The following is a 25,919-nucleotide window of genomic DNA, read 5'->3' as shown; positions in this document are numbered from 1 at the left end:
TCAAGCCCCACGTTGGGCTCTGTGCTAGGTGTAAAGCCTACTTAAAAAATACATAAGTAAAACAAACAAAAAAGAAAAGAAACACTATAGTGTACTTTTGGCAAATTAAAAGGATCTGCTATTTAGGTAAAGTTCTTTTTGAGTCTAATGACAACCAGACATTAGATTGTGATACAGTGTGATGTTTGGCAGTAAAAAATTACTAAATACGGTTGTTGTTTCTTTTTCCAGACTACAAAAGGAGCTTCATCTTTCAAGATAACCCGTGGAATTGAAGCAGTTGGTGGTAAATTAAGGTATGTTAAAAATAAGTAATAAGAGGGGCGCCTGGTGGCGTGGTCAGTTAAGCGTCCCGACTTCGGCTCAGGTCATGATCTCACGGTCCATGAGTTTGAGCCCTGCGTCAGGCTTTGTGCTGACAGCTCAGAGCCTGGAGCCTGTTTCCGATTCTGTGTCTCCCTCTCTCTCTGCCCCTCCCCTGTTCATGCTCTGTCTCTCTCTGTCTCAAAAATAAATAAACGTTAAAAAAAAATTTTTTTTTTTAAATAATAAGAAACGATGAGAACACCAGAAAATACTCAACTGTAAGAGAACTTTTCTATCTTATCAAGGTGATTAAGGATTTGTGAAGACACAAGAAGAAGGCTAATCAATTTGACAACATCAAAATGTAAAACATCTTTATGACTTAAAGTAAAAATTCAAGTAACTGGCAGTAAATATTTGCAACATAAACACGGAAATGATTATTTGGAAAAATAAAGAACTACAAATTAGGAGAGGACAAGCAAAATAGGAAATGGACGGACAAAGGATAGGAACAGTCTATTCCCAGAGTAGGAAGCCAGAAACACTGATCTTTACTTACAATCGACAGTGTCATGCCGTTACCTGTCAGATTTATAAAAGGTGTTGGCAGTGTTAAGAGGGAGAATCTCTTCTACAGTTAGTGGAATAAACTGATACAAGTACTTAGGAAAGAATCAACAAAAATCTAGTAATACTGAAAATGAACATATCTTACAGTCTAAGTTTTTAATCCACATGCACAAAGACTGGAAACAATCTAAATGCCATCTTCAGGGAAATGGATAAATAAAGTATAGTCTAGTGATATGATGGGACTAGTATAAAGCAGTTAAGGAATGAACTAGATTGTTCTAGTTAAGTGTTTTGTGGAGAAACAACAGATATTTTTAAGGTATCATTTTAAAAACAATACATAGTGCTTACCATTGTGTTTGTCTCTAGAGTGGGAAAGAGGGAGTGAAAGAGTTAGCCAGAGAAGGGTACAAAGAGATCTTCAACTTTAGTTGCCATTTTTTTTTTTAGTTAGGGTAAAATATACATAAAATTTACTGCTTTAAGTGTACAGGTCTTTGGCATGAAGTGGCTTTAGGAAACCATCACTACTATACATCTCCAGGATGTTTTTTTTGTTCCCCAACTGAAACGCTCTAGCTATTAAACACTAACTCTCCTTCTGTCTTTGGCCACCCCTTACAGTGACCATTCTATGTTGTATGGTTTAGAGTTCTCTAGGTTCCTCCTGAAAGCAGAATCATGATATTCTTTCTGATTTCTGATTTCACGTAGTTTAATGTCTTCAAGGTGCATCCATGTGTAACATGTCAAGATTTCCTTCCTTTAAAGACTTTTTAAAACATTTCAAGCTTTAGTTGACGAATATGTGTGCATTTACACTTCAGAATAAGTTTTCCAAAGGAATTTGTTGATTTAACAAAGATATAAGGAAGCCTTATTTTTCTGATTTAGATAATTCATTGTAATTTATTTCTGATTCAGTGTGACTTCAACCAGGGAAAACATGGCCTACACTGTGGAATGTCTGCGAGATGATGTGTAAGTATCTGCATGTGCTGAGGCCATCTGCTTTTAAAGAAATCCTAAGCTGCTCAGTTCTTGTCCTTTTTAATGTGGCGTTATGACCTCTGATTTTGGTCACAAACTATAGAACGCTATGCTTACCACAAGGCCTAAAACTTAATATAGAGAGCATTACATTTATGTAGAATGGACTTTGGTTTTAAATTTTTGACCTGAAACTCTTACCTTGATGTCTTCTATAGTGATATTCTAATGGAGTTCCTGCTCAATGTCACCACAGCCCCAGAATTTCGTCGTTGGGAAGTAGCTGACCTTCAGTCTCAGCTAAGGATTGACAAAGCTGTGGCTTTTCAGAATCCACAGGCTCGTAAGTATATTTTCAGATCACATTCAGTTGCTTCGAAGATACTGGGTTTTTGAGGAAAAAAATTGCTGTTGAAATTTTCTTCCGCTTGAGTTTATAAATAACTTTTCCAAAATTTGTCTAGTTTCTTAACTGTGTTCTTTTGTTTCTAAACATTTATGTTGTTGATTATTTTTCATCTTTGATGGAGGTAAATTAATTATAGAATCCCTGTTTTAGTATTTAGAATCCAGTGTTTTTTCAGTAGTTTGCTTACACCAAACCGAGCAACAGTTCGTAATTGGTGCTGCTATTATTGTTTAGCCAAGTCACCTTTACTAGATGTTTCCAAAGGAAGCAACTTTTTTTTTTTTTTTTTAACTTTTTTGGTGTTCGTATTTTGTGTTTATATGATAACTGTTGACAAGTGTGACTAGCAAAACAAATACGTAAACAAGCAGCACCAACTCTTGGAAGTCACACAGCCTCGGCAGGAGCAGAAGCGTGCGGGTGGACCACTCGGGTCTAAGCAGGTGACCAGCTGCAGGGGCTCAGCATGGGATGTGCTTCACTCAGAACGCAGGCCTGTCAGTGTCTGGAACGTATGAGAGCTTGGTTTATGTTAGCTAATATTATGTTAGTGATACTGTTTTACAAAGGAGTATGGTCTTCATTACTCTGGACCTCCACCAAAGAAATAGATGGCCTGTAAGTCATCTTTTCTACAATTTTCTATTTCTTCCCTGCTGTTAGCAGTGAGGTTCCAGCCTTCATCCTTTCTATCTGAACAGTTACTGCTGTCTCCTGGCTGGTGTCTGCCCCCAGGTCTGCATCTTCGTCCATCTCCCACATTGTCATCAAGCGATCCTTCATGAAAACCCTTTAAAGGCTTCTCAGTCTCTGTTGCATAAAGTTCAAACTCTTCAACTTAGCACGTGTGATAACTTTCACCATCTGACCCCTGCCTACCTCCATCGCTTTTTGTTCTATCCTCTTCCCCTCCCGACTGCATTTCCCCTTTGAATCTGTTATCCTACTGGATGCTTTTGTCTGTTTTCTCTGCCTGAAATGCCACTCCCTAATCATTCTCCTGGGAAAACACCTACTCCTTATGTAAGACTCATCCTGGATTTTACTTCTGGTGCTCCTTCCTGATTCCCACTGCCCTTCCCTTGTGCCCCTGCTGCTTTTTTCACATCCTGCTGACATCAGCTTCATCATGCTTTCACAGTTTTTCCTCTCAACATTTTGAGGGCAGGCATTGTGTCTTATTCATGTCTGTATTTCCAGCACCTAACACAGTGCCTGGCATAGAGAAATTGCCCAAATAATGAGCAAATGAAAGGGACATACCTCAAAGACACTGACTGAAGCAGGAAGGCAAGAACAGTGCCAGTCACCAGTGAGGAGTGCAGTTTGACCTCCAAGAGCTAGTAAGATGACTTAACACTGGCACTTTCATACCTCTTTTTAACCTGACAACTCCTCATTACTTAGAGAGCCTCGGAGTAAAATTCAGGTAAATGACTTATCCAAGATCCATGGCATGTTGGTAGCAGAGCTATAACTCAGTTCAGACTTGCTGAAACCCAGACCATTATAGTTTCCAGACGATACCAGGTAGATGAGAGAAGTGATCAGGTGGACCCCGTGATGTAGAAGCTGCTTTCACATAATTTCTTGCTTTTCTCAGCACATTCAACTGGCAGAATTTTAAAATTCAAGCCTTAATCTTAACACTTGAATGCCATAAGGTGACCAAAATTGTAGTCTCATTGCTTTCCAGGTTCTGAAAATGTTGACTTTACTTGAATTGTATTTCCACAAGTGCTTCTTTACTTATTTTACAGGTGTCATTGAAAATTTGCATGCTGCAGCTTACCGAAATGCCTTGGCTAATTCCCTGTATTGCCCTGATTATAGGATTGGAAAAGTGACACCAGATGAGGTACTGATAAAACACATTACCTTTTACAGTGTGCTTCTTTTCACTGCCATTTCAGGTTTGTTAATTTTTCTTTTCATCTTCAAATTTAAAAAATTCACCTCCTGGCTTTTTTTTTTTTTTTTTTCCATCAGCTTGGCTTTTTAACTAAAATTCTATCTGAACAATTTTTACAGCTTTTAACTTAAAGTTTTGAATCACAAAAGGAATATATGAATTTCAGAAAAATCCAGAACAAGTAAAAAAGAAAACATTTCACATACCTAAAGTCACTGAATGTTACTGCCTAGATATATTTTCCTCTAGACCTTTCTCTGTGTATATGTGTCTTTTTAAAGCAGTATTTAAATGTTAAATTTAGTAATCTTGTGACCTAAAGTCTTCTTTAACTCCTCTGAATAGGCAGATAGGAATCAACCCGTATCACTTCCCATCCCTCGTTAGCCTGCTTACTAGCTCATTCAAATCCTCCAGCACACTGGCCTCACTTTGCTGGCAGTACAGACTTGCCACATGTCACAGCCGTATGTATAACCTAAAACTTCACTTCTAAAATGTGAAACTGAAACCTTGAGTATCAAACCTGCAAGTGTAGATGTGCATATATAATCTTAATTTCCTACTCCTTCCATCCCCCCCAAATTTTTTTTATCAAAAGATATTAAGAGAAAAATTTGCAAAAGAAAGAGAAGAATTGGGAACTATTAATACTCACAAAGTATATATAACTTGGAAATTAAGGTTTTATTCTTTCATTTCTGGTTAGCCACTAGAGCAAACTGAATTGTATATTCTATCCCTTTACTCTTTTATTTCCTGGTTAGAAAACCATCCACTTATCAGTCAACAGTTTAATGCCTACCATTCATATGGCACTTTAAAAAAAAAATTATAACTGATATGATCCAACTTAAATGCTAAGCATTTTTCATAAGACTGGCCGTCAGTGAGTTTTGAAATTTTTCAGAAATCAATTTCACCCATGTGAAAATATATTATTAAGATAACTAAAAGAATATATAGAGCAAAACATTTATTACAAGAATGTCGACTGTAACATTGCTTATAATTGTGAAAAATAAGACACAAGTTAAATACCCAACTTTCTGGGACTGAATAACTCACTTAGTTATCTGTAGAATGGACTTATTCAGTCATCCAAAAATATATGGAAAAATTCCATAGCATATTATCAATTGAAGAAAAGACAATTTACAAATAGGATATACCATAGGGTCCCAATTTTAGAAAATAAAGTGTGTGTGTGTGTGTGTGTGTCTGTCTCCTGGGCAAGATGTTAACCATGGTTATCTCAAAATTATTAGCATTTTTAATTGTGTCCTTAAAGGAAATTCTAAAGAAATTGGTGGTAGACTACCTTGAGCAATGGCAGCATTCAGTAGAAAAAATATATATATATGACTTTCCAGGGTGATTCCAGAGATTTAAGCACCATTGGCTTTAGGGCATAAATTGTGGTAACTTGATTCAGTCTCATTACCTTAGCCTAGTGATTCTTAACATTATGACCCATTCCCAGGGAACTTTTTTTAGCCAATTTCTTATACCCAGAATTTTTAATATCATAGATACACTCTGTGTTTATATATGTATACATATATATATTTGTATTCTATATATGAAAGGAGTAAAATGTTTTTCTTGCCCCCAGGAGCCAATTTTCAGTCCCTTGGGAGCAATAGTGGGCCTGTTGAGAGTATGTTTTAGCCCTACTTTTGTATGTTAGGTCTAAATAATATAAACCAGTGATTCGCAAATCTCACTGATCTCAGATCACCTGGGGATTCATTGGATGGGCAGATGGTTGGTTGGTTTTAAATCAAGATTCTGATTCCACATTGAATCTAGTATATCAGTTTGTAGAGTGGGCCTAGGAATGGGGTGGGGGTCAGAGACAGTGACAGTGTTTGTTTTTGTTTTTTAAGCTCCAGCTAATTTTGTTATCCAGGTTGGAAACCCTGATATAGACTGTAATCTCCTGACAAGGAACCCTTCAAAGATGGGTGTGAAGGATGCAGGAGGGATATGGTGATATAACTGTTAGCCCTACGGTAGAATGTTAGTGGTACCTTATTACTGTCTATAAAGAGACAAAAGAAATCTGATGCACATCTGCTAAAATCATCTTATAATAAAAATCATAAACTTAGTCTCATTTTTTTTCAAGTTCAAGCCAGTGTGTGCTCTGATTTTTTCAGGCCTTTTTTAATTCCTTTTTTTCAGTACAGATTTATTGAGATATAATTCATGTACTGTATAGTTCGCCTACTTAAAGTGCACAGTTTGGTGGTTTTCATTATGTTCATAGTTCTGTAACCATCATCACGTTAAGTTCTAGTTCTGAATTTCAGCAATAGTTTTAAAAATTAAATCCGTATTAAAAAAAAATTAAATCTGTATAATTCAGCACTAGGTAGTCTCGTTCACTACAGCAGCCTTTAAGCCTGAGTTTTTATTTTCTCTTGCGCTGCAGTTTTAATTGTTAGTGTTTTGTATTTCTACCTATATAACCTCATAAATGTTTTTAACTTCCTCAGTTACATAACTATGTGCAGAACCATTTTACAAGTGCGAGAATGGCTTTGATCGGACTTGGTAAGTTGGGAATTGCTTGCAGGTCAGTTTGTTTCCTTAAGAACAGTAACTAATTGGGGCGCCTGGGTGGCTCAGTCGGTTGAGCGTCTGACTTCAGCTCAGGTCATGATCTCGTGGTTCGTGAGTTCCAGCCCCGCATTGGGCTTTGTGCTCATAGCTCGGACCCTGGAGCCTGCTTCAGATTCTGTGTCTCTCTTTCTATTTCTCCCCCACTCGCACTCTGTCTCTCTTTCTCAAAAATATATAAATATTAAAACAAAATTTTTTTTTAAAACAACAGTAACTAATTATGTGAGCACATGATTGAATGAAATTTGATAACTCAGTCCTCCGTTTATGTTTACAGTCCTCAGGCACTATGTGATGGGATTTTAATTCTCAGGTTGTTTTGTTTTAGAAAGCAGAATTCAACATTTATGTAAAAAAAATTACAGTATTTGAAAAATCTTTGACAAAGGACAAATGTCTGAGCAAAGAGCTTTAAAAGTATTTTTGTTTTTGTTTTTAAAGATGTATAATATAATTGAAAATAGGCAAAGGGCATGAACAAACAAGTCATGGGGAAAATGTTTGTATATGTGTGTATATGGCCAATTATTGTAAAAAAAAAAAAATAGCCTCACTAGTAGTTAAAAGCTTCTAACCCGTGACATTGGCAAAAATTAAAAGATTGACACCACACAGTATTAACCAAGGTATGGAGAAATAGGCACTCTTGAAAATTGTTGGTGGAAGCATAAACTGGTCCAGTTTTGGAGGTCTCTTTAAATATATTAAAATTCTAAATGTTGACAGCTTTAGACCCAACAATTTTATTTTTAAGCATTTATCATACAAAAACGGTTGGTCAAGTTTACAAAACAGTTGCACAAGGATATTATTTGCAATATTGGGTTTTTTGTTCATTTGTTTTATAAATAACACTTTAATAGAGGTATCATTCACATACCATAAAATCCACCTTTTTAAAGCGTATGATTCCATGGGGTTTATTATATTCAGAGAGTACTATGACTATTAACACTGCATAATTTCAGAACATTGTCATTATCCCCAAGAGAGGCTATATTTATTAGCAGTCACTCCCCTGTTCTACCTCCTCGCCTTTGACAACTGCTAATCTACTTCCTGTCTCTGTAGAATTGACTTGTCTGGACATTTCATATGAATAAAATCTCATAATATGTAGCCTTTTGTAGCTGGCTTTTTTTCAGTTAACAGTGTTCTCAAAGTCCATCCCTATTGTAATGTACCAATGTTCCATTCCCTCTTCTAGCTAAAAAATATTCTATTATCACTTTTTGTTCATCCATTCATCACTTGGACATTTGAGTTGTTTTCACCTTTTGGCTATTGTAAATATAAATATTCATGTATAAGTTTTTGTTATATGCCTGTTTTTAATTCTTTGGGGTATATTATTAGAAGTAAAATTGCCAAGACATATGATAAGTGTTTAACCGTCTGAGGAACTGCCAGACTGTTTTCTGTGGCAGTTGAACCATTTTAGTGTTTCCACCAACAAGTGCACAAGGGTTCCAATAACTACACTTTCTCACCAACACTTATTATCTGTCTTTTTGATTATGACCATCCTTGTGCGTGTGAAGTGGTGTCTCATTGTGGTTTTGGTTTGCATCTCCCTAATGACTGAGCACATTGAACATCTGTTTTTGTGCTTTTGGGCCATTTGTATATCTTCTTTGGGGAAATACATATTCAGGTCCTCTGCCCATTTTTTAGTTGGGCTGTTTGGTTTTTTTATCGTTGAGTTGTAAGAGTCTTTGTATATTCTGGATACTAAATCCTTATCAGATATGTGATTTGCAAACATTCTTCCCCATTCTGTGGGTTCTTTTCACTCTCTTGAAAGTGTTCTTTGATGCACAATGCAATATTGTTTTTAAAAAGTTTTTTTTTAATGTTTATTCATTTTTGAGAGAGGGAGAAAGTGAACAGGGGAGGAGCAGAGAGAGAGGGAGACAGAATCAGAAGCAGGCTCCAGGCTCTGAGCTGTCAGCACAGAGCCCAACACGGGGCTCGAACTCACAAGCCAGGAGATCATGACCTGAGCTGAAGTTGGACGCCCAACCGACTGAGCCACACAGGCACCCCTGCAATATTGTTTGGAAACAGTCCATCAAAAAGGGATTGATTAAATAAATGGTGGTACATCCATAAAATGGAATTCTTTATAACCATTAAATGTTTGCTGTAAACCACTCACTTAGATCTAAATTACAAAAGACAAGTTAGAAATAATATGAATAGAGTAACACCATTTAAAAAAAAAGGAAAATGATAATATTCATATATGTGTAGTAAAAAGTTCTAGATGAGTGTATAGTAAAGTATAAGTGGCATCTCAGGGAGGGTAGCATTTTGGGAGCGTACTCTTGTTTTTTTACTGTTTTTTTCTATAAAAACTTGAATTGTACAATCATGTATTTAAAAGAGGTATTTTACAATTGTGTTTTAGAAATGATGGTTCTATCTTGGTTTTGTTTCTGTTGAAATAGGTGTGAGTCATCCTGTTCTAAAGCAAGTTGCTGAACAGTTTCTCAACATGAGGGGTGGGCTTGGTTTACCTAGTACAAAGGCCAGATATCGTGGAGGTAAGTAAGCATTTTGTTCTGTTAGGACTAATTTATCAGAAGGATGTTCCACATCAGAATAGCATATTGGTATGGGATAGGCCTGATTACTTACCACCAAACAGACTCCGTGTGGAAGGAAGGGAATGGATTGGTTGGGTGTTGTGTATTAAACGTGTTGTGTATGTGTGCGTGCGCGCTGTGGGGAGAGCAGAATGACATGCTAAGAGCACCAGGCCACAGGAAAGTTTAATTTCAGTGAGTTAATACTGTGTTGTAGAGAATACAGAATAAAACCTGTGGGAAACAAGCCCCTTTCTTCGTCACTCTCTCCTTACATGGCACCAGGTGAAATCCGAGAGCAGAACGGAGACAGCCTCGTCCATGCTGCCCTTGTAGCAGAAAGTGCTACAACAGGAAGTGCAGAAGCAAATGCATTTAGTGTTCTCCAGTATGTCCTTGGTGCTGGACCACACGTCAAGAGGGGCAGCAATGCTACCAGCTCTCTATACCAGGCCGTTGCCAAGGGAGTTCACCAGCCATTTGATGTGAGTCTGAACAGTCAGTATCTCTCCTTTTGTTTTTAAAGGGTCAGTGTGTATGATGTAGTCCTGTTAATCTGCTCTTCAAATAAAATCTTTGTAAAGTTGAAGAGATAGCCAGGCTTGAGTTTAGTTCCTTAGAGGATCCAACTAAAAACTTACTGTCTTTTCAATTATATTCTAGTGTAGAAAGAAGTAAATGCTTAAAAAGTGAGAGATTCACACTTCAGTTCCCTTTATTTTTTTTTAATGTTTATTTTTTGAGAGAGAGATCTCGAGAGAGAGTGCGAGCGCACAGGGGAGGGGCAGAGACAGAGGGAGACACAGAATCCGAAGCAGGCTGCAGGCTCTGAGCAGTCAGCACAGATCCTGATGGGGGACTCAAACTCCCAGACCATGAGTTCATGACCCGAGCTGAATGAAGTCTGATGCTTAACCGACTGAGCCACCCCAGTGCCCCAGTTCTTTGAAGTTCTAGATATTAAACATTTTCCTAGATTCTAATTAGTCTTTTTTCTAGATTTTCTTCTGTCCCCTTGTGTTCTTATGGCTACTTTGTGAATTTCACTGCACTTTCCAACCAAAGGTACGACATATACACTAAGAAACAGTTTATGGACCCACCGCTCCAGATTGAGATTAAGTTAAAATAGAAAAATTATGACATTTAATTTTAACGAAAAGCCATGTTCCTCTCAAACACACCTTTTATAACAGTGAGGAAAGTGCTAAAGCTTTCAAATTAATGATACTTCAAATCAAGAGAATGTAAAATGTCAGCCAACAAACTGTTATGTAATGAGCACCCCTTGTTTGCCCAGTGCAATACCCCACATGACCTTCAACAAAAGCCTTTAAGAGGCAGTAAATGTATTGAATTTTAGGACTAAATATTGGTCATGATTTTACAACAGTATATGGCACAAGTAGATAATCTTTGGCCATATGACACTTAAGAGTGGAATTAAAATCAGTGGTGTCAACACAAAATGAACCAACCTTTTAGAGTCCAAAAGTAGGAAAGAGTTTTATTGGAGCTCCAAGTTAGGACAGCTGCCCAGGAAACATGCTCTTCACAGGGAAGAAAGTGCTCCAGAGAATGAACAGTTTTTACAGGGTTATATACTTTTTACGTCCTGTGAAAGCTCTAAAGATTATAGATTCTCATGCAGGCAGGAATCACAATTTTACTGTAAAGAAACGCAGGAGTCTGAGCACTGAATTGTTATCTCCTGGACAACATGGTTTTCCTTTAGGCTACTCATTCACAAAGCACATATAAAGTGCGTGTGTGGTGGGCCATAAACCACGCTTTTGATTTGAACAAAGTTTATAATATGCAGTCCTGTTGACTCAGAAAGAAATCTAAAATGATTTCCTTGTATATCAGGCCTTCAGAGCGTTTTTCTCTCTTAAGTGATAGTTTTTAAACCTTTTTTTTTTTTTAATCCCATATAGTTCCCCAACTGCAATGCCCAACACAAAAATTTTCACTTTTAAAAAAATTTTTGAATGCCCACTTGACATTGAAAGCCTTGGAATCTTCTGTACAAAGCCTTTGGTGTTCCCTGGAGCACAGTTTGAAAACCATTATCTTTCTTTTTTTTTTTTTTTTAATTTTTTTTTTTCAACGTTTATTTATTTTTGGGACAGAGAGAGACAGAGCATGAACAGGGGAGGGGCAGAGAGAGAGGGAGACACAGAATCGGAAACAGGCTCCAGGCTCTGAGCCATCAGCCCAGAGCCTGACGCGGGGCTCGAACTCACGGACCGCGAGATCGTGACCTGGCTGAAGTCGGACGCTTAACCGACTGCGTCACCCAGGCGCCCCGAAAACCATTATCTTAAATTAGTTCTAAATTAAATTATAGCTGCTACTTTTTAAATTTCTTTTACATGTCATCTCTCCTCATTCATGGTCTATTCTGGGTTTTTTTCTTCATACTTACTCTTCACCATTGAATGTTAATGATGCTTTTGGGTGGCTGGAGTTTAATTCTAATCCAGTGACATAATTTAACAGAAATTCCTACTTCAGCATTTGGCCAGAAATTTGGGGTATGAATAAGAAAGTCTCAAAATTGTAATTAAACTTCAGGTAATTAAAGAGCATTTCTTCTTGTGGTGCCTGGGTGACTTAGTACTTTGGTGTCCGACTCTTGATTTTGGCTCAGGTCATGATCTCACAGTTTGTGGGTTTGAACCCAATGTTTGAGCCTGTGCCATTTGTGTGAAGCCTGCTTGGGAATTTCTCTGCCCACCTCTCTGTCTGCCTTTCCCCCACTTGCACCCATGCTCTCTCTCTCTCAAAAATAAACTTTAAATTAAAAAAAAAAAATCATCTCTTCTTATGTTTTATATTGGCCAAGTCAGTGGTTCTCAAATTTTAACATACATAAGAGTCATCTGGAATTATTTTTAAAATGTGGCTTTCCAGATTGCATCTACAGGGATCTGGGTGAGTGAATCTGTTGTAGAAACCTGAAAGTCTTTTTTTTTTTTTTTTTTAATATGAAATTTATTGTCAAATTGGCTTCCATATAACACCCAGTGCTCATCCCAACAGATGCCCTCCTCAATGCCCATCACCCACTTTCCCCTCCCTCCTGCCCCCCATCAACCCTCAGTTTATTCTCAGTTTTTAAGAGTCTCTTATGGTTTGGCTCCCTCCCTAACTTTTTTTTTCCCCTTCCCCTCCCCTATGGTCTTCTGTTAAGTTTCTCAGGATCCACATAAGAGTGAAACCATATGGTATCTGTCTTTCTCTGTATGACTTATTTCACTTAGCATAACACTGTCCAATTCCATCCACATTGCTACAAAAGGCCATATTTCATTCTTTCTCATTGCCAAGTAGTATTCCATTGTATTTATAAGCCACAACTTCTTTATCCATTCATCAGTTGATGGACATTTAGGCTCTTTCCATAATTTGGCTATTGTTGAAAGTGCTGCCATGAACATTGGGGTACAAGCGCCCCTATGCATCAGCACTCCTGTATCCCTTGGGTAAATTCCTAGCAGTGCTATTGCTGGGTCATAGGGTAGATCTATTTTTAGGAACCTCCACACTATTTTCCAGAGCGGCTGCACTAGTTTGCATTCCCACCAACAGTGCAAGAGGGTTCCTGTTTCTCCACATCCTCACCAGCAACTATAGTCCCCTGATTTGTTCATTTTAGCCACTCTGACTGCATGAGGTGATATCTCAGTGTTGTTTTGATTTGTATTTCCCTGATGAGGAGCGACGTTGAGCATCTTTTCATGTGCCTGTTGGCCATCTGGAGGTCTTCTTTAGAGAAGTGTCTATTCATGTTTTCTGCCCATTTCTTCACTGGATTATTTGTTTTTCGGGTGTAGAGTTTGGTGAGTTCTTTATAGATTTTGGATACTAGCCCTTTGTCCAGTATGTCATTTGCAAATATCTTTTCCCATTCTGTTGGTTGCCTTTTAGTTTTGTTGATTGTTTCCTTTGCTGTGCAGAAGCTTTTATCTTCATGAGGTCCCAATAGTTCATTTTTCCTTTTAATCCCTTGCCTTTGGAGATGTGTCAAGTAAGAAATTGCTGCGGCTGAGATCAGAGAGGTTTTTTCCTGCTTTCTCCTCTAGGGTTTTGATGGTTTCCTGTTTCATATTCAGGTCCTTCATCCATTTTGAGTTTATTTTTGTGAATGGTGTAAGAAAGTGGTCTGGTTTCATTCTTCTGCATGTGGCTGTCCCAATTCTCCCAGCACCATTTGTTAAAGAGACTGTCTTTTTTCCATTGGAAATTCTTTCCTGCTTTGTCAAAGATGAGTTGGCCATACTTTTGTGGGTCCAATTCTGGAGTCTATTCCATTGGTCTATGTGTCTGTTTTTGTGCCAATACCGTGCTGATTTGATGATTACAGCTTTATAGTGGAGGCTAAAGTCTGGGATTGTGATGCCTCCAGCTTTGGTCTTCTTCTTCAATATTACTTTGGCTATTCGGGGTCTTTTGTGGTTCCATACAAATTTTAGGATTGCTTGTTCTAGCTTCGAGAAGAATGCTGGTACATTTTTTATTGGGATTGCATTGAATATGTAGATTGCTTTGGGTAGTATTGACATTTTAACAATATTTATTCTTCCAATCCATGAGCACGGAATGTTTTTCCATTTCTTTGTATCTTCTTCAGTTTCCTTCATAAGCTTTCTATATTTTTCAGCATACAGATCTTTTACATCTTTGGTTAGGTTTATTCCTAGGTATTTTATGCTTCTTGGTGCAATTGTGAATGGGATCAGTTTCTTTATTTGTCTTTCTGTTGCTCCATTATTAGTGTACAAGAATGCAACTGATTTCTCTACATTAATTTTGTACCCTGCGACTTTGCTGAATTCAAGTGTCAGTTCTAGCAGACTTTTGGTGGAGTCTATCGGGTTTTCCATGTATAATATCATGTCATCTGCAAAAAGTGAAAGAAAGCTTGACTTCTTCATCTTTGCCAATTTTGATGCTTTTGATTTCCTTTTGTCATCTGATTGCTGATGCTAGAACTTCCAACACTATGTTAAACACCATGGTGAGAGTGGACATCCCTGTCTTGTTCCTCATCTCAGGGGGAAAGCTCTCAGTTTTTCCCCATTGAGGAAGATATTAGCTGTGGGCTTTTCATAAATGGTTTTTATGATCTTTAAGTATGTTCCTTCTATCCCAACTTTCTCAAGGGGTTTTATTAAGAACAGATGCTGAATTTTGTCAAATGCTTTTTCTGCATCGATTGACAGGATCATATGGTTCTTTTCTTTTATTAATGTGATGTATCACATTGATTTGCCAATGTTGAACCAGCCCTGCATCCCAGGAATGAATCCCACTTGATCATGGTGAATAATTCTTTTTATGTGCTGTTGAATTCGATTTGCTAGTAGCTTATTGAGAATCTTTGTATCCATATTCATTAGGGATATTGGCCTATAGTTCTCTTTTTTTGCTGGGTCTCTGTCTGGTTTGGGAATCAAAGTACTGCTGGCTTCATAGAATGAGTCTGGAAGTTTTCCTTCCCTTTCTATTTTTTGGAACAGCTTGAGAAGGATAGGTATTATCTCTGCTTTAAATGTCTGGTAGAGGGGCGCCTGGGTGGCGCAGTCGGTTAAGCGTCCGACTTCAGCCAGGTCACGATCTCACGGTCCGTGAGTTCGAGCCCCGCGTCAGGCTCTGGGCTGATGGCTCAGAGCCTGGAGCCTGTTTCCGATTCTGTGTCTCCCTCTCTCTCTGCCCCTCCCCCGTTCATGCTCTGTCTCTCTCTGTCCCAAAAATAAATAAACGTTGAAAAAAAAAAAAAAAATTTAAATGTCTGGTAGAATTCCCCAGGGAAGCCATCTGGTCCTGGACTCATTTGTTGGGAGATTTTTGATAACTGATTCAATTTCTTCACTGGTGTGGATCTGTTCAAGTTTTCTATTTCTTCCTGTTTGAGTTTTGGAAGTGTGTGGGTGCTTAGGAATTTGTCCATTTCTTCCAGGTTGTCCAGTTTGTTGGCATATAATTTTTCCTAGTATTCCCTGATAATTGCTTGTATTTCTGAGGGATTGGTTGTAATAATTCCTTTTTCATTCATGATTTTATCTATTTGGGTCATCTCCCTTTTCTTTTTGAGAAGCCTGGCTAGAGGTTTATCAATTGTGTTTATTTTTTCAAAAAACCAACTCTTGGTTTCATTGATCTGCTCTACAGTTTTTTTTAGATTCTGTATTATCTATTTCTGCTCTGATCTTTATTATTTCTCTTCTTGTGCTGGGTTTGGGGTATCTTTGCTGTTCTGCTTCTATTTCCTTTAGGTGTGCTGTTAGATTTTGTATTTGGGATTTTTCTTGTTTCTTGAGATAGGCCTGGATTGCAATGTATTTTCCTCTCAGGACTGCCTTCGCTGCATCCCAAAGCGTTTGGATTGTTGTATTTTCATTTTCATTTGTTTCCATATATTTTTTAATGTCTTCTCTAATTGCCTGGTTGACCCGTTGATTCTTTAGTAGGGTGTTCTTTAATCTCCATGCTTTTGGAAGTTTTCCAGACTTTTTCCTGTGGTTGACTTCAAGTTTCATAGCATTGTGGTCTGAAAGTGTGCATTAAGGGCTGTTTTATGACCCAGTATGTGATCTATCTTGGAGAGTGTTCCATGTGCACTCAAGAAGAAAGTATATTCTGTTGCTTTGGGATGCAGAGTTCTAAATATATCTGTCAAGTTCATCTGATCCAGTGTATCATTTAGGGCCCTTGTTTCTTTATTGATCCTGTGTCTAGATGATCTGTCCATTGTTGTAAGTGGGGTATTAAAGTTTCCTGCAATTACCACATTCTTATCAATAAGGTTGCTTATGTTTGTGATTAATTGTTTTATATATTTGGGGGCTCCCGTATTCGGTGCATAGACATTTCTAATTGTTAGCTCTTCCTGATGGAAAGACCCAGTAATTATTATATAATGCCATTCTTCATCTCTTGTTACAGCCTTAAATTTAAAATCTAGTTTGTTTGATATAAGTATGTCTACTCCAGCTTTCTTTTGACTTCCAGTAGCATGACAGATAGTTCTCCATCTCCTCACTTTCAATCTGAAGGTGTCCTCAAGTCTAAAATGAGTCTCTTGTAGACAGCAAATAGATTGGTCTTGTTTTTTTATCCATTCTGATACCCTATGTCTTTTGGTTGGCACATTTAGTACATTTACATTCAGTGTTATTATTGAAAGATATGGGTTTAGAGTCATTGTGATGTCTGTAGGTTTCATGCTTGTAGTGAGGTCTCTGGTACTTTGTGGTCCTTGCAACATTTCACTCACAGAATCCCCCTTAGGATCTCTTGTAGGGCTGGTTTAGTGGTGATGAATTCCTTCAGTTTTTGTTTGTTTGGGAAAACCTTTATCTCTCCTTCTATTCTGAATGACAGACTTGCTGGATAAAGGATTCTTGGCTGCATAATTTTTTCTATTCATCACATTGAAGATTTCCTGCCATTCCTTTCTGACCTGCCGAGTTTCAGTAGATAGGTCTGATACTACCCTTTCGTGTCTGCCTTTGTAAGTTAGGGCTTTTGTATCCCTAGCTGCTTTCAGAATTCTCTATTTATCCTTGTATTTTGCCAGTTTCACTATGATATGTCATGCGGAAGATCAATTCAAGTTACGTCTGAAGGGAGTTCTCTGTGCCTCTTGGATTTCAATGTCTGTTTCCTTCCCCAGATCAGGGAAGTTCTCAGCTATGATTTGTTCAAGTACACCTTCAGCCCCTTTCTCTTTTCTTCTTCTGGAATTCCTATGATACAGATAATTGTTCTGTTTAATTGCATCACTTAGTTCTCTAATTCTCCCCTCACAGTCCTGGATTTTTTATCTCTTTTTCTCAGCTTCCTCTTTTTCCATAATTTTATCTTCTAATTCACCTATTCTCTCCTTTGCCTCCTCAGTCCGTGCTATGGCCGCCTCTGTTTTATTTTGCACCTCATATATAGCATTTTTTAGTTCCTCATAACTGTTTTTTAGTCCCTTGGTCTCTGTAGCAATAGATTCTCTGCTGTCCTGTATGCTTTTTTTTCAAGCGCAGCGATTAATTTTATGACCATTATTCTAAATTCTTGTTCCGTTATATTGCTTAAATTGTTTTTGATCAATTCATTAGCTGTCACTACTTCCTGGAGTTTCTTTTGAGGAGAATTCTTCTGTTTTGTCATTTTGGGTAGTCCCTGCAGTGGCTCCAAACTGCAGGGCACTTCCCCTGTGCTGTCCAGAGTAACTTGTGTTGGTGGTGGGGCCATAGTCAGACCAGATGTCTGCCCCCATTCCACCACTGGGGCCACAGTCAGATCAGCGTGTACCTTATCTTCCCCTCTTCTATGGGCAGGCCTCTCTGTGGAGTGGTGTGGTCCCTGTCTGGGCTGCTTGCACACTGCCAGGCTTCTGGTGCTGCTTTGATGGGATCTGACCAAGGATGTATTAGGGTGGATCCGCAAGGTGTACAGGGGCGGGAGGGGCAGGCTTAGCTCTGGCGTCTGTGGCCCCCTGCAGGAGGGGCCCTGCAGCACCAGGAGGGAGGCAGGCCCATCAGAGGGATGGATACACAGAAGCACAGCGTTGGGCATTTGCGCGGTGCAAGCAAGTTTGGTGACGGGAACTGGTTCCCTTTGGAATTTGGGCTGGGGGATGGGACAGGGAAATGGTGCTTGCCAGAGCCTTTGTTCCCCCACCAAGCTCTGTCCTTCCGGGGCTCAACAACTCTCCCTCCCAGTGTCTTCTCGCCATTCCCGTTCTCTGAGAGCAGAGGTATTGACTTTTAACGTTCCAAATGTTAAGTCTCGTTGGCTGTCAGAACTCACGGAGTCCGGCCCCTCTGCTTTTGCAAGCCAGACTTCAGGGGCTCTGCCTTGCCCAATGGGCTGCCCCTCCACCGCCCCAGCTCCCTCCCACTAGTCTGTGTAGCACACACCACCTCTCCACCCTTCCTACCCTCTTCTGTGAGCCACTTGTCTACACTTAGCTCCGGAGAGTCCCTTCTGTTAGTCTTCCTGCGGTTTTCTGGGTTATTTAGGCAGATGTGGGTGGAATCTAAGCAATCGGCAGGACGAGGTGAGCCCAGTGTCGTCCTATGCCACCGTCTTCCTCTATCCTCAAAGTCTGTATTTTTAATAACAGCTCAGGTGATCCTTACGTAATTTGTCTGCATAAACACTGGGAAACACTATACTAAGCACTCTTGTTCACCTTAAGGAGCTTACCCCTCTGCTCAGAGTGCAGATAGCAATACCCCTGTTATCTAGAGGCTCAACTTTTGGCTACCTTGGACAGCTAAATAACATCCACTAAGCAAACATTTTCCCCCAGTCCTTTGACTTTAGTCTGTAGGAGAAGTGTAAGTGAATTGATGAAAAAGAAGTCACAATAGCAGAAGGAAGAAAGCAAGTTTGTCTAATGCCAGAGCCCACAGTCTGTACCCCTCAGCCATACCGCATCTGTAATAATAATGTTCACACATGAATGTTTAACCTTTAATCATCAAAAGAAGGTTAGAAAGTACCCAGCAAAAGTAAAGGAATAATCCGTTTTAGATTTAAGTGAAAAAAGTTAAAACCATTATAGTTTTGAAAGAAGTAACCTGTATACAAAACACTGCAGTCATTAACAGAACTGGTTACATGAAATATTAATATATTTTGCTTATACTGTGAAGGTCCAAGTTTTTGTCTATTTGGGAAATTTTGCCCTGATTATCTGGTAAAAGGAATACAGTAAAATTTCATTATATTTCAGGTTTCCGCTTTTAATGCCAGTTACTCGGATTCTGGACTCTTTGGGATTTATACCATTTCACAGGCTGCTGCAGCTGGAGATGTAAGTTGCAGACTCACCAACTCTCACAAGTTTTTTTCTCCTCCATTAACATGTTTTTAGTAAAAATAGTGAGTGAGTGAATGCCATGACTTATCAGAGCTCCATATAGTGTAGTACCATTGAAGTGTGTCTGCAGTGGAAGGAACTTAAAAATGTATACTCGTGCTAGCAGGAAAGAGGGAAGAAGTGCCTCTTTGTTGGCTCTGTTTGGACAAATGACATTGAGTTGTCTCTTGGACGTCTGTATTGAGAACTCAGGTGAGGTCAAGGCCAAGATGTACATTTGGGAGTCCTCAGTATAGAGATTGTATTGAAGTGAGGGTTGTGTGTAAAAGACTGTAGGGAAAGAAAGCTGAAGCTCAAGTTCAGGGAAGTGCTACCAAGTAACTAAGGAAAATGGCCAAGAAAACAGGAAGAAAAAGAAGAGAACCTGGTATTTTTGGAGGCCAGAAAAGAGAGAATGATTAATATAATTTTGATCCGCTGTGGGTTAACATCCATTTAGTTACCACAGGGAGCTCTAGTAGTTATAGCAAACTAGGACATCATTTGGCAATATTATCGGTTTTCACCAGAGTGTTGGAAGTGAGCTAAAATTTATAGTGTTAAAGAATAAATGAGAATAAATGAGAGGCATAGGCAAGTGGAGCTCAGACTTGCAGGGAAGTAGGTTGTAGTTTTGGAAGAGTTTACACACTGAAAGCCAAGAAAGATTGGAGCATATATAGGAGATAGGAAATTATAAATGGATCGGATCTGAAAAAGCAGGAGCACATGGGATGTAGAGTACAAGTAGACATTTTAGCCTTGGACACAAAGACTGATGTTGGGAGAAGAGGATATCAAGAAGATGCAGAAGTTCATTCCTGATGAGGTAGGAGGCGACATCATGTCTTACAAGAACGGAGAGGGCGCCTGGGCACTCAGTCACTTAAGCGTCCAACTTTGGCTAAGGTCATGATCTCATGGCTCATGAGTTCGAGCCCCACGTCTCTCAGCACACAGCCCACTTTGTTTTTTAAAAAAAAAAAATTTTTTTTTTAATGTTTGTTTATTTTTGAGAGCGCGAGAGCGCACACACAGGCAGGAGAGGGGGAGAGAGAGAGAGACACAGAATCTGAAGCAGGCTCCAGGCTCTGAGCTGTCAGGACAGAGCCTCATGCAGGGCTGAAACCCATGAACCATGAGATCATGACCTGAGCTGAAGTTGGCCGCTTAACTGACTGAGCCACCCAAACACCCCACACAGAGCCCACTTTGGATCCTCTGGCCCCTTTTCTGCTCGCTCGCTCTCAAAAATAAACATACATTAAAAAAAAAAAATTAAAAAGAATAAGGGAGGAGAGTTTAAAGAATGAGATTTGGGACAAATGAATGGCTAGATGCATGGAATGGGCCTCAGTGGTCGTGTAGATGGCTCCTTGAGATAGGAGACCACAAATTCATACTGTAGTCACGCATTTCCCTTATTACACATATGTTGCATATTACAGTCACTTCATAATCTTTCTTCAGTAGTATTCCTAATGGAGAAATGGAGGAGGCAGGTAGTAGGGGTGATCCAAGATTGGGAGCCTGCAAAGGAGGCAGGTTAGAAGTCTGGGCAGATGGCAAGAGAGTGGGGCACACTGGCAAGAGTAACTGTGACAGAGAAGTGAAGCAAAAGGACCTCATAGAAAGGGATCGTGTGATTAAAGGCTTAGGCCATGGGACTTGTAACTGGGGATTTCACAGAGCAAATTTAGGTCATGTCCAAATGCTGGGTGTGGCTGTAGAAATGGATAGCTAAAACACAGGGGAAATGAAGGTCCTAGTGTAGGTGATTAGGGATAGGTCAGTAACCCAGAATGGTGCCAAGGTCAGGATGGAGAAAATCATGGGCCAGGTTTATGAACTTCCCCAACAAATATTTGCCGAACATGCACTCACTGGAACATGCACTGGAACTTGATTCCTTCTTGACTCCAGCATCCCAGGCATGGACAGGCTTTACAGATCAGCTGTACATGGATTACTACTTTCTTCTTAGTGAATAGTAAGGAATAGCAGTATTAATTGCATGACACTTTAATAAGAGTCTAGGGAAATTTGAAAGGTGTTTATTCTCTACAGGCAATTATAAATCTCTGTGTTTGCTTTTCCTGAACCACACTGGCATCCTGTGCACTCTGCCACTTTTTTAAGAAGCTTGGCTACTTGGCTATACTATAAATTGTACAAACAGCTGCTTTATGGAACACTAGAAGAATGAGGATCACATGGTGACAAGAATTCCAAATAGACCCTGTGCTAGTTCCCTGGAACTAACGTTTCATCTTGTGTTTCCGCCTCAGTAGAGGAACATTTGACTGCCCAGCTTTTTCTTGTCTGTCCTAGGTTATCAAGGCTGCCTATAACCAAGTAAAAATGATTGCTCAAGGAAACCTTTCCAATACAGATGTCCTAGCTGCCAAGTAAGTTTCAATATTAAATGTGTGTTTTGTGTTTCAATTATTTGAAAGTTGTATTTTTTTGAGTTATAACAATATTGTGACATGCACAAAAGAAATGAAAGGTAAAGTATTTAAAAGGAAAGGGAAACAACCCACATCTACCACCCAAAGATGTAATTATTAATGTTTTGCTTATTTTCTTGCCCATTTTTATACATTTTTAAACATAATTGTTATTATTGTATATATACTTATATAATAGCATGTTTATTGTAGAAATTTTAAAATAAGAAACAAAAACGTTGAAAACAATCTCTCAATTCTTTACCAGTGATTCCTCCTTTTTTTTTTTTTAATTTTTTTTAATGTTTATTTATTATTGAGAGACAGAGAGAGATAGAGCATGAGCATGGCAGAGGTAGAGAGAGGAGGAGACACAGAATCCGAAGCAGGCTTCAGGCTCTGAGCTGTCAGCACAGAGCCCGACGCAGGGCTCTAGCTCACAAACTGCGAGATTGACTGAGCCGAAGTCGGACGCTTAACCCACTGAGCCACCCAGGCCCCCCCCCCTCCTTTTCTTAACATTATAATGTTTCCATTCAGATTACTAAAAATGTGTTACAAACAGTATTAACTGGGGCATCAAAATATACTTGTTGGACATTTCCTACAGTTGGAAATTATAAACTATAAAAGATATCTTTGGGTTTGAAACATTTTTATTTCATATTACTTTCTTGGTATGGATTCCCAACTGGGTCGAGAGCTAAAAATACTATAACCGAAGTCTGTGTTAAAGTACATGTGTGTTTAAGTATTTTTATTTGTATATTTCAAAGTCACAATGTAAAGAGGTCATACCCGTTTATAATCACACTATCAGTATATGAGAGTGCCTATTCTACCATAACCATTGGCAATTTTTTTTTTTTTTTTAACCTCTTTACTGATTTGATAGAGCAGAAAATACAATAGTGCCCCCTTATCCGTGGTTTAGCTTTCCAGTTACCTGCAGTCAGCCACCATCTAGAACCAGATAATCCCCCTCCTGATTTATTGTCAGAAAATCACAAGTAGTTGAACATTATGTCACAACACCTACGGCACTCACCTCACTTCATCCCATCACACAGGCATTTTGTCATCTCACATCATCACAAGAAGAAAGGAGAGTACAGGACAATAAAATATTTTTAAATGAGAGGGACAGACCATATTCACATAACTTTTATTATAGCATATTGTTATAATTGTTCTCTTTTATTAGTAGTTACTGTTAATCCCTCAGTGTGCCTGATTTATAAATTAAGGGGCACCTGAGTGGCTCATTTGGTTAAGTGTATGACTCTTGGTTTTGGCTCAGGTCATGATCTCACAGTTCATGAGTTCGAGCCTCACATCAGGCTCCACACTAATAGCACAGAGTCTACTTGGGATTGTCTTCTCTCTCTGCCCCTCCTCTACTTGCACTCTCTCAAAATAAACAAACTTTAAAAAAACACCTTCTAAAAAAATATACGTGTGTAAGTATAAGAAAAGCATAGGATATGTAGGGTTTGGTACTGTGGTTTTAGGCATCCACTGGGGGTCTTGGAAGGTAATGCCCCACGGATAAAGAAGGATCTGATTAAAAGATGGAAATACCTGTCTCCTATTTGGTGATTTTTAAATTCCCATTGAAAGTGCCAGCAACACCCCTCAATATCTTCAGGGAGAGTCTCGAACAAATTACCTTGTGTTTTCATACAGCAGTTTAAAACATTTATTTGATTCCACCCATTTAGGACAGTTCAAAATGGGACTCGTAAAACTCAAACTGTCTTCATGGTCATTTAATGTGACCCACCAAGGAAGTATGACAGGGCAAATTACAACCCAGGAGGGAACAACTTCTCGGTCATTTCTGTTCCCATTAGTAGTAGTATTTCTGTTACACTGAGAACACTAAAAAATTGCATCTCTTGAATAAGTACAGTTTATTAAATATTACAAACATGGAACCAGGGATTGATTGATAGGATGCAATTCTACATGATTGTACTAGAAACAAAACATGATGAGAATAAACTGAAACACTGGATTTACAGAAGAAAAATTGTTTTCAAATCTAATTTATTTCAGAAAATGTATTTCCTTAAGTGCCCCACAGTTTTTATAAGGTACAGCAACATGTAGAAAAGGGAATTTCAGTTTTTAATGTCAATGTGTTTGTTTTCTGCCATTTTGATAGAGTTGATATTTTTCTTGTAAGATTCTTAGTCTTTCTGTAGTGAAAGAGAGAAAGTAAGGCATTGCTGAAGGGACAAACTGATAATCTCTTGGTAAAGTTTATTGTAACTAATTTTTTTTTAAGTTTTTATTTAAACTCCAGTTAACATGCAGTATAATGTTAGTTTCAGGAGTATAATTTAGTGATTCAACAGGTGCCCTCCTTAATCCCCATCAACTGTTTCACCCATCCCCCTGCCCACTTCCCCTTCAGTAACCATCAGTTTGTTAATTTTTTTTTTTTTTTTTAATGTTTATTTTTGAGAGACAGAGTGTGAGTCGGGGAGAGAGAGAGGGAGACACAGACTCTGAAGCAGGCTCCAGGCTCTGAGCTGTCAGCACAGAGCCCGACGTGGAGCTCGAACCCATGAACCGTGAGATCATGACCTGAGCTGAATGTTGGACACTTATTTAACCAACTGAGCCATCCAGGCACCCCTGTTAAAATCTTTAATTAAGCTGACATTGTGGTAAAACTGCTGCATTAAATTGTAATTATGTTTAAATGGTAGTCGTGTACTGAGTGCCAAAGGAGGATAGTTTGAGAGTTAAATTAAGTGTCTTAATTGAACACCAGTTTCTTTGAGAGAATTATGAATTGGATTTTGTTTTATTTTGTATTGACACTTTGTGCCCATATTTAAGCTGCAAGGACTGTAGGACCTATAATGACCTTTCCCACCTGCCTTCTCAATTATGCCCTACCCTCACTGAGACAAATCTCAGTGTAGAAATGGTCCTGGGGGGCGGGGGGAAGATAGAGAATCAGCACACAGTATTCTGCTAAGTGAACAGTGTCTTAAGACCCCACATAGATATTCTCCCTTAATAGAAGTGCCTAAAATCATCACCAGAAAAGTATTAGGAGCCAAGAGTTACTTCACTAATCAAAACTTCACATTAAAATTAGTCTTGGGGCCCCCCGGGTGGCTCAGTCAGTTAAGTGTCTGACTTCAGCAAGTCATGATCTCGTGGTTGGTGAGTTTGAACCCTGCATTGAGCTCTGCACTGACCATGCGGAGTCTGCTTGGGATTCTGTCTCCCTCTCTCTCTGCTCCTCCCCCACTTGCACTCCTTTCTCTCTCAAAATAAAGTAGTCTTAATAAAGTAGTCTTAATGAGGGGTGCCTGGCTGGCTCACTCGGTGGAGCCTGCGACTCCAGATCTCAGGGTCATGAGTTTCAGCCCTACATTGGGCATGGAGTCTACTTTAAGAGATAAAATAGTCTTAATGAGATACAAGCTCTAGTCTCAAATCAAAAGGCAGTCTGTTAGGTTTTCAGTATAATCTTATATTGACAGCTTTCTAAATAGTAATGTAAATAATAACATAATTGATGAACTAAAGAAATAGAATGCAGCTGTTTAGCACTGTAAGATTTCAAAGCTGTTAATTTGTGTACTTACCAAAACATGTTTGAGTTTGAGTTTAAAATTGTCTCCCTCTTATAAGACTGGCTTCTGCTTAGTTACGTATTTTTTACTGGACAGGAACAAGCTGAAAGCTGGCTACCTAATGTCAGTGGAGTCTTCTGAGGAGTTCCTGGATGAAGTCGGGTCCCAGGCTCTGGTTGCTGGTTCATACACACCACCAGCCACAGTCCTTCAGCAGATTGACTCCGTAGCAGACACAGATGTTGTAAATGTAAGCAAATGAAAACTTATGATATAACATCAAACAATTTGACCTCGACCCAATTTCAGAAGGAATGCATAAGTTCCCTTGGGCTATATATGTCACTGTCCTGCTGTTTGGTGCCTGTCCACCTGGTGTGGAGGTAGGAGGGCTCATTACCATCACGTCTGTAAATGGCTCATCAACTTGGGGTGTATGTATCTTCCTCATTCAACTAAATTACCAATAGGTTAAACCATTTTAAATTCTTAGAGGTCAAGAAGAGTTGAATTGTTGGTAATTTCATGTGATTCAACCTAATAGTTGAGTTCGGTGTTTGTTCTCCTCCCAAGAAATAAACTGTCGTGCCAAT

At 38.9% G+C, this 25,919-nt stretch overlaps 1 protein-coding gene and 1 long non-coding RNA gene across 2 annotated transcripts in view; one reads left to right on the top strand and one right to left on the bottom strand.

The window, feature by feature from the left end:
• LOC123589293 (cytochrome b-c1 complex subunit 2, mitochondrial) overlaps positions 1–25,919 on the top strand; it is a 30,724-nt gene that overhangs the window by 3,548 nt on the left and 1,257 nt on the right. Inside the window, exons 4-13 of the mRNA XM_045461205.1 lie at positions 232–296; positions 1,807–1,863; positions 2,091–2,215; positions 4,042–4,139; positions 6,695–6,752; positions 9,272–9,367; positions 9,695–9,894; positions 19,152–19,232; positions 21,609–21,685; positions 25,423–25,576. Coding sequence (XP_045317161.1) covers positions 232–296; positions 1,807–1,863; positions 2,091–2,215; positions 4,042–4,139; positions 6,695–6,752; positions 9,272–9,367; positions 9,695–9,894; positions 19,152–19,232; positions 21,609–21,685; positions 25,423–25,576 — 1,011 coding nt within the window. The remainder of the gene's footprint in view (positions 1–231; positions 297–1,806; positions 1,864–2,090; positions 2,216–4,041; positions 4,140–6,694; positions 6,753–9,271; positions 9,368–9,694; positions 9,895–19,151; positions 19,233–21,608; positions 21,686–25,422; positions 25,577–25,919) is intronic.
• LOC123589298 lies at positions 23,622–25,449 on the bottom strand. Its single transcript, XR_006708248.1, has 2 exons — positions 25,339–25,449; positions 23,622–23,928 (listed from the first exon to the last, which is right to left on the bottom strand). It is a non-coding gene; the product is annotated as an uncharacterized LOC123589298 (long non-coding RNA).

The sequence above is a fragment of the Leopardus geoffroyi genome, chromosome E3 (genome assembly GCF_018350155.1).
Source record: "Leopardus geoffroyi isolate Oge1 chromosome E3, O.geoffroyi_Oge1_pat1.0, whole genome shotgun sequence".
In the NCBI taxonomy this organism is placed as follows: Eukaryota; Metazoa; Chordata; class Mammalia; order Carnivora; family Felidae; genus Leopardus; species Leopardus geoffroyi.
The sequence above is the reverse complement of the archived record's forward strand: the minus strand, read 5'-3'. Positions and strand labels throughout refer to the sequence as shown.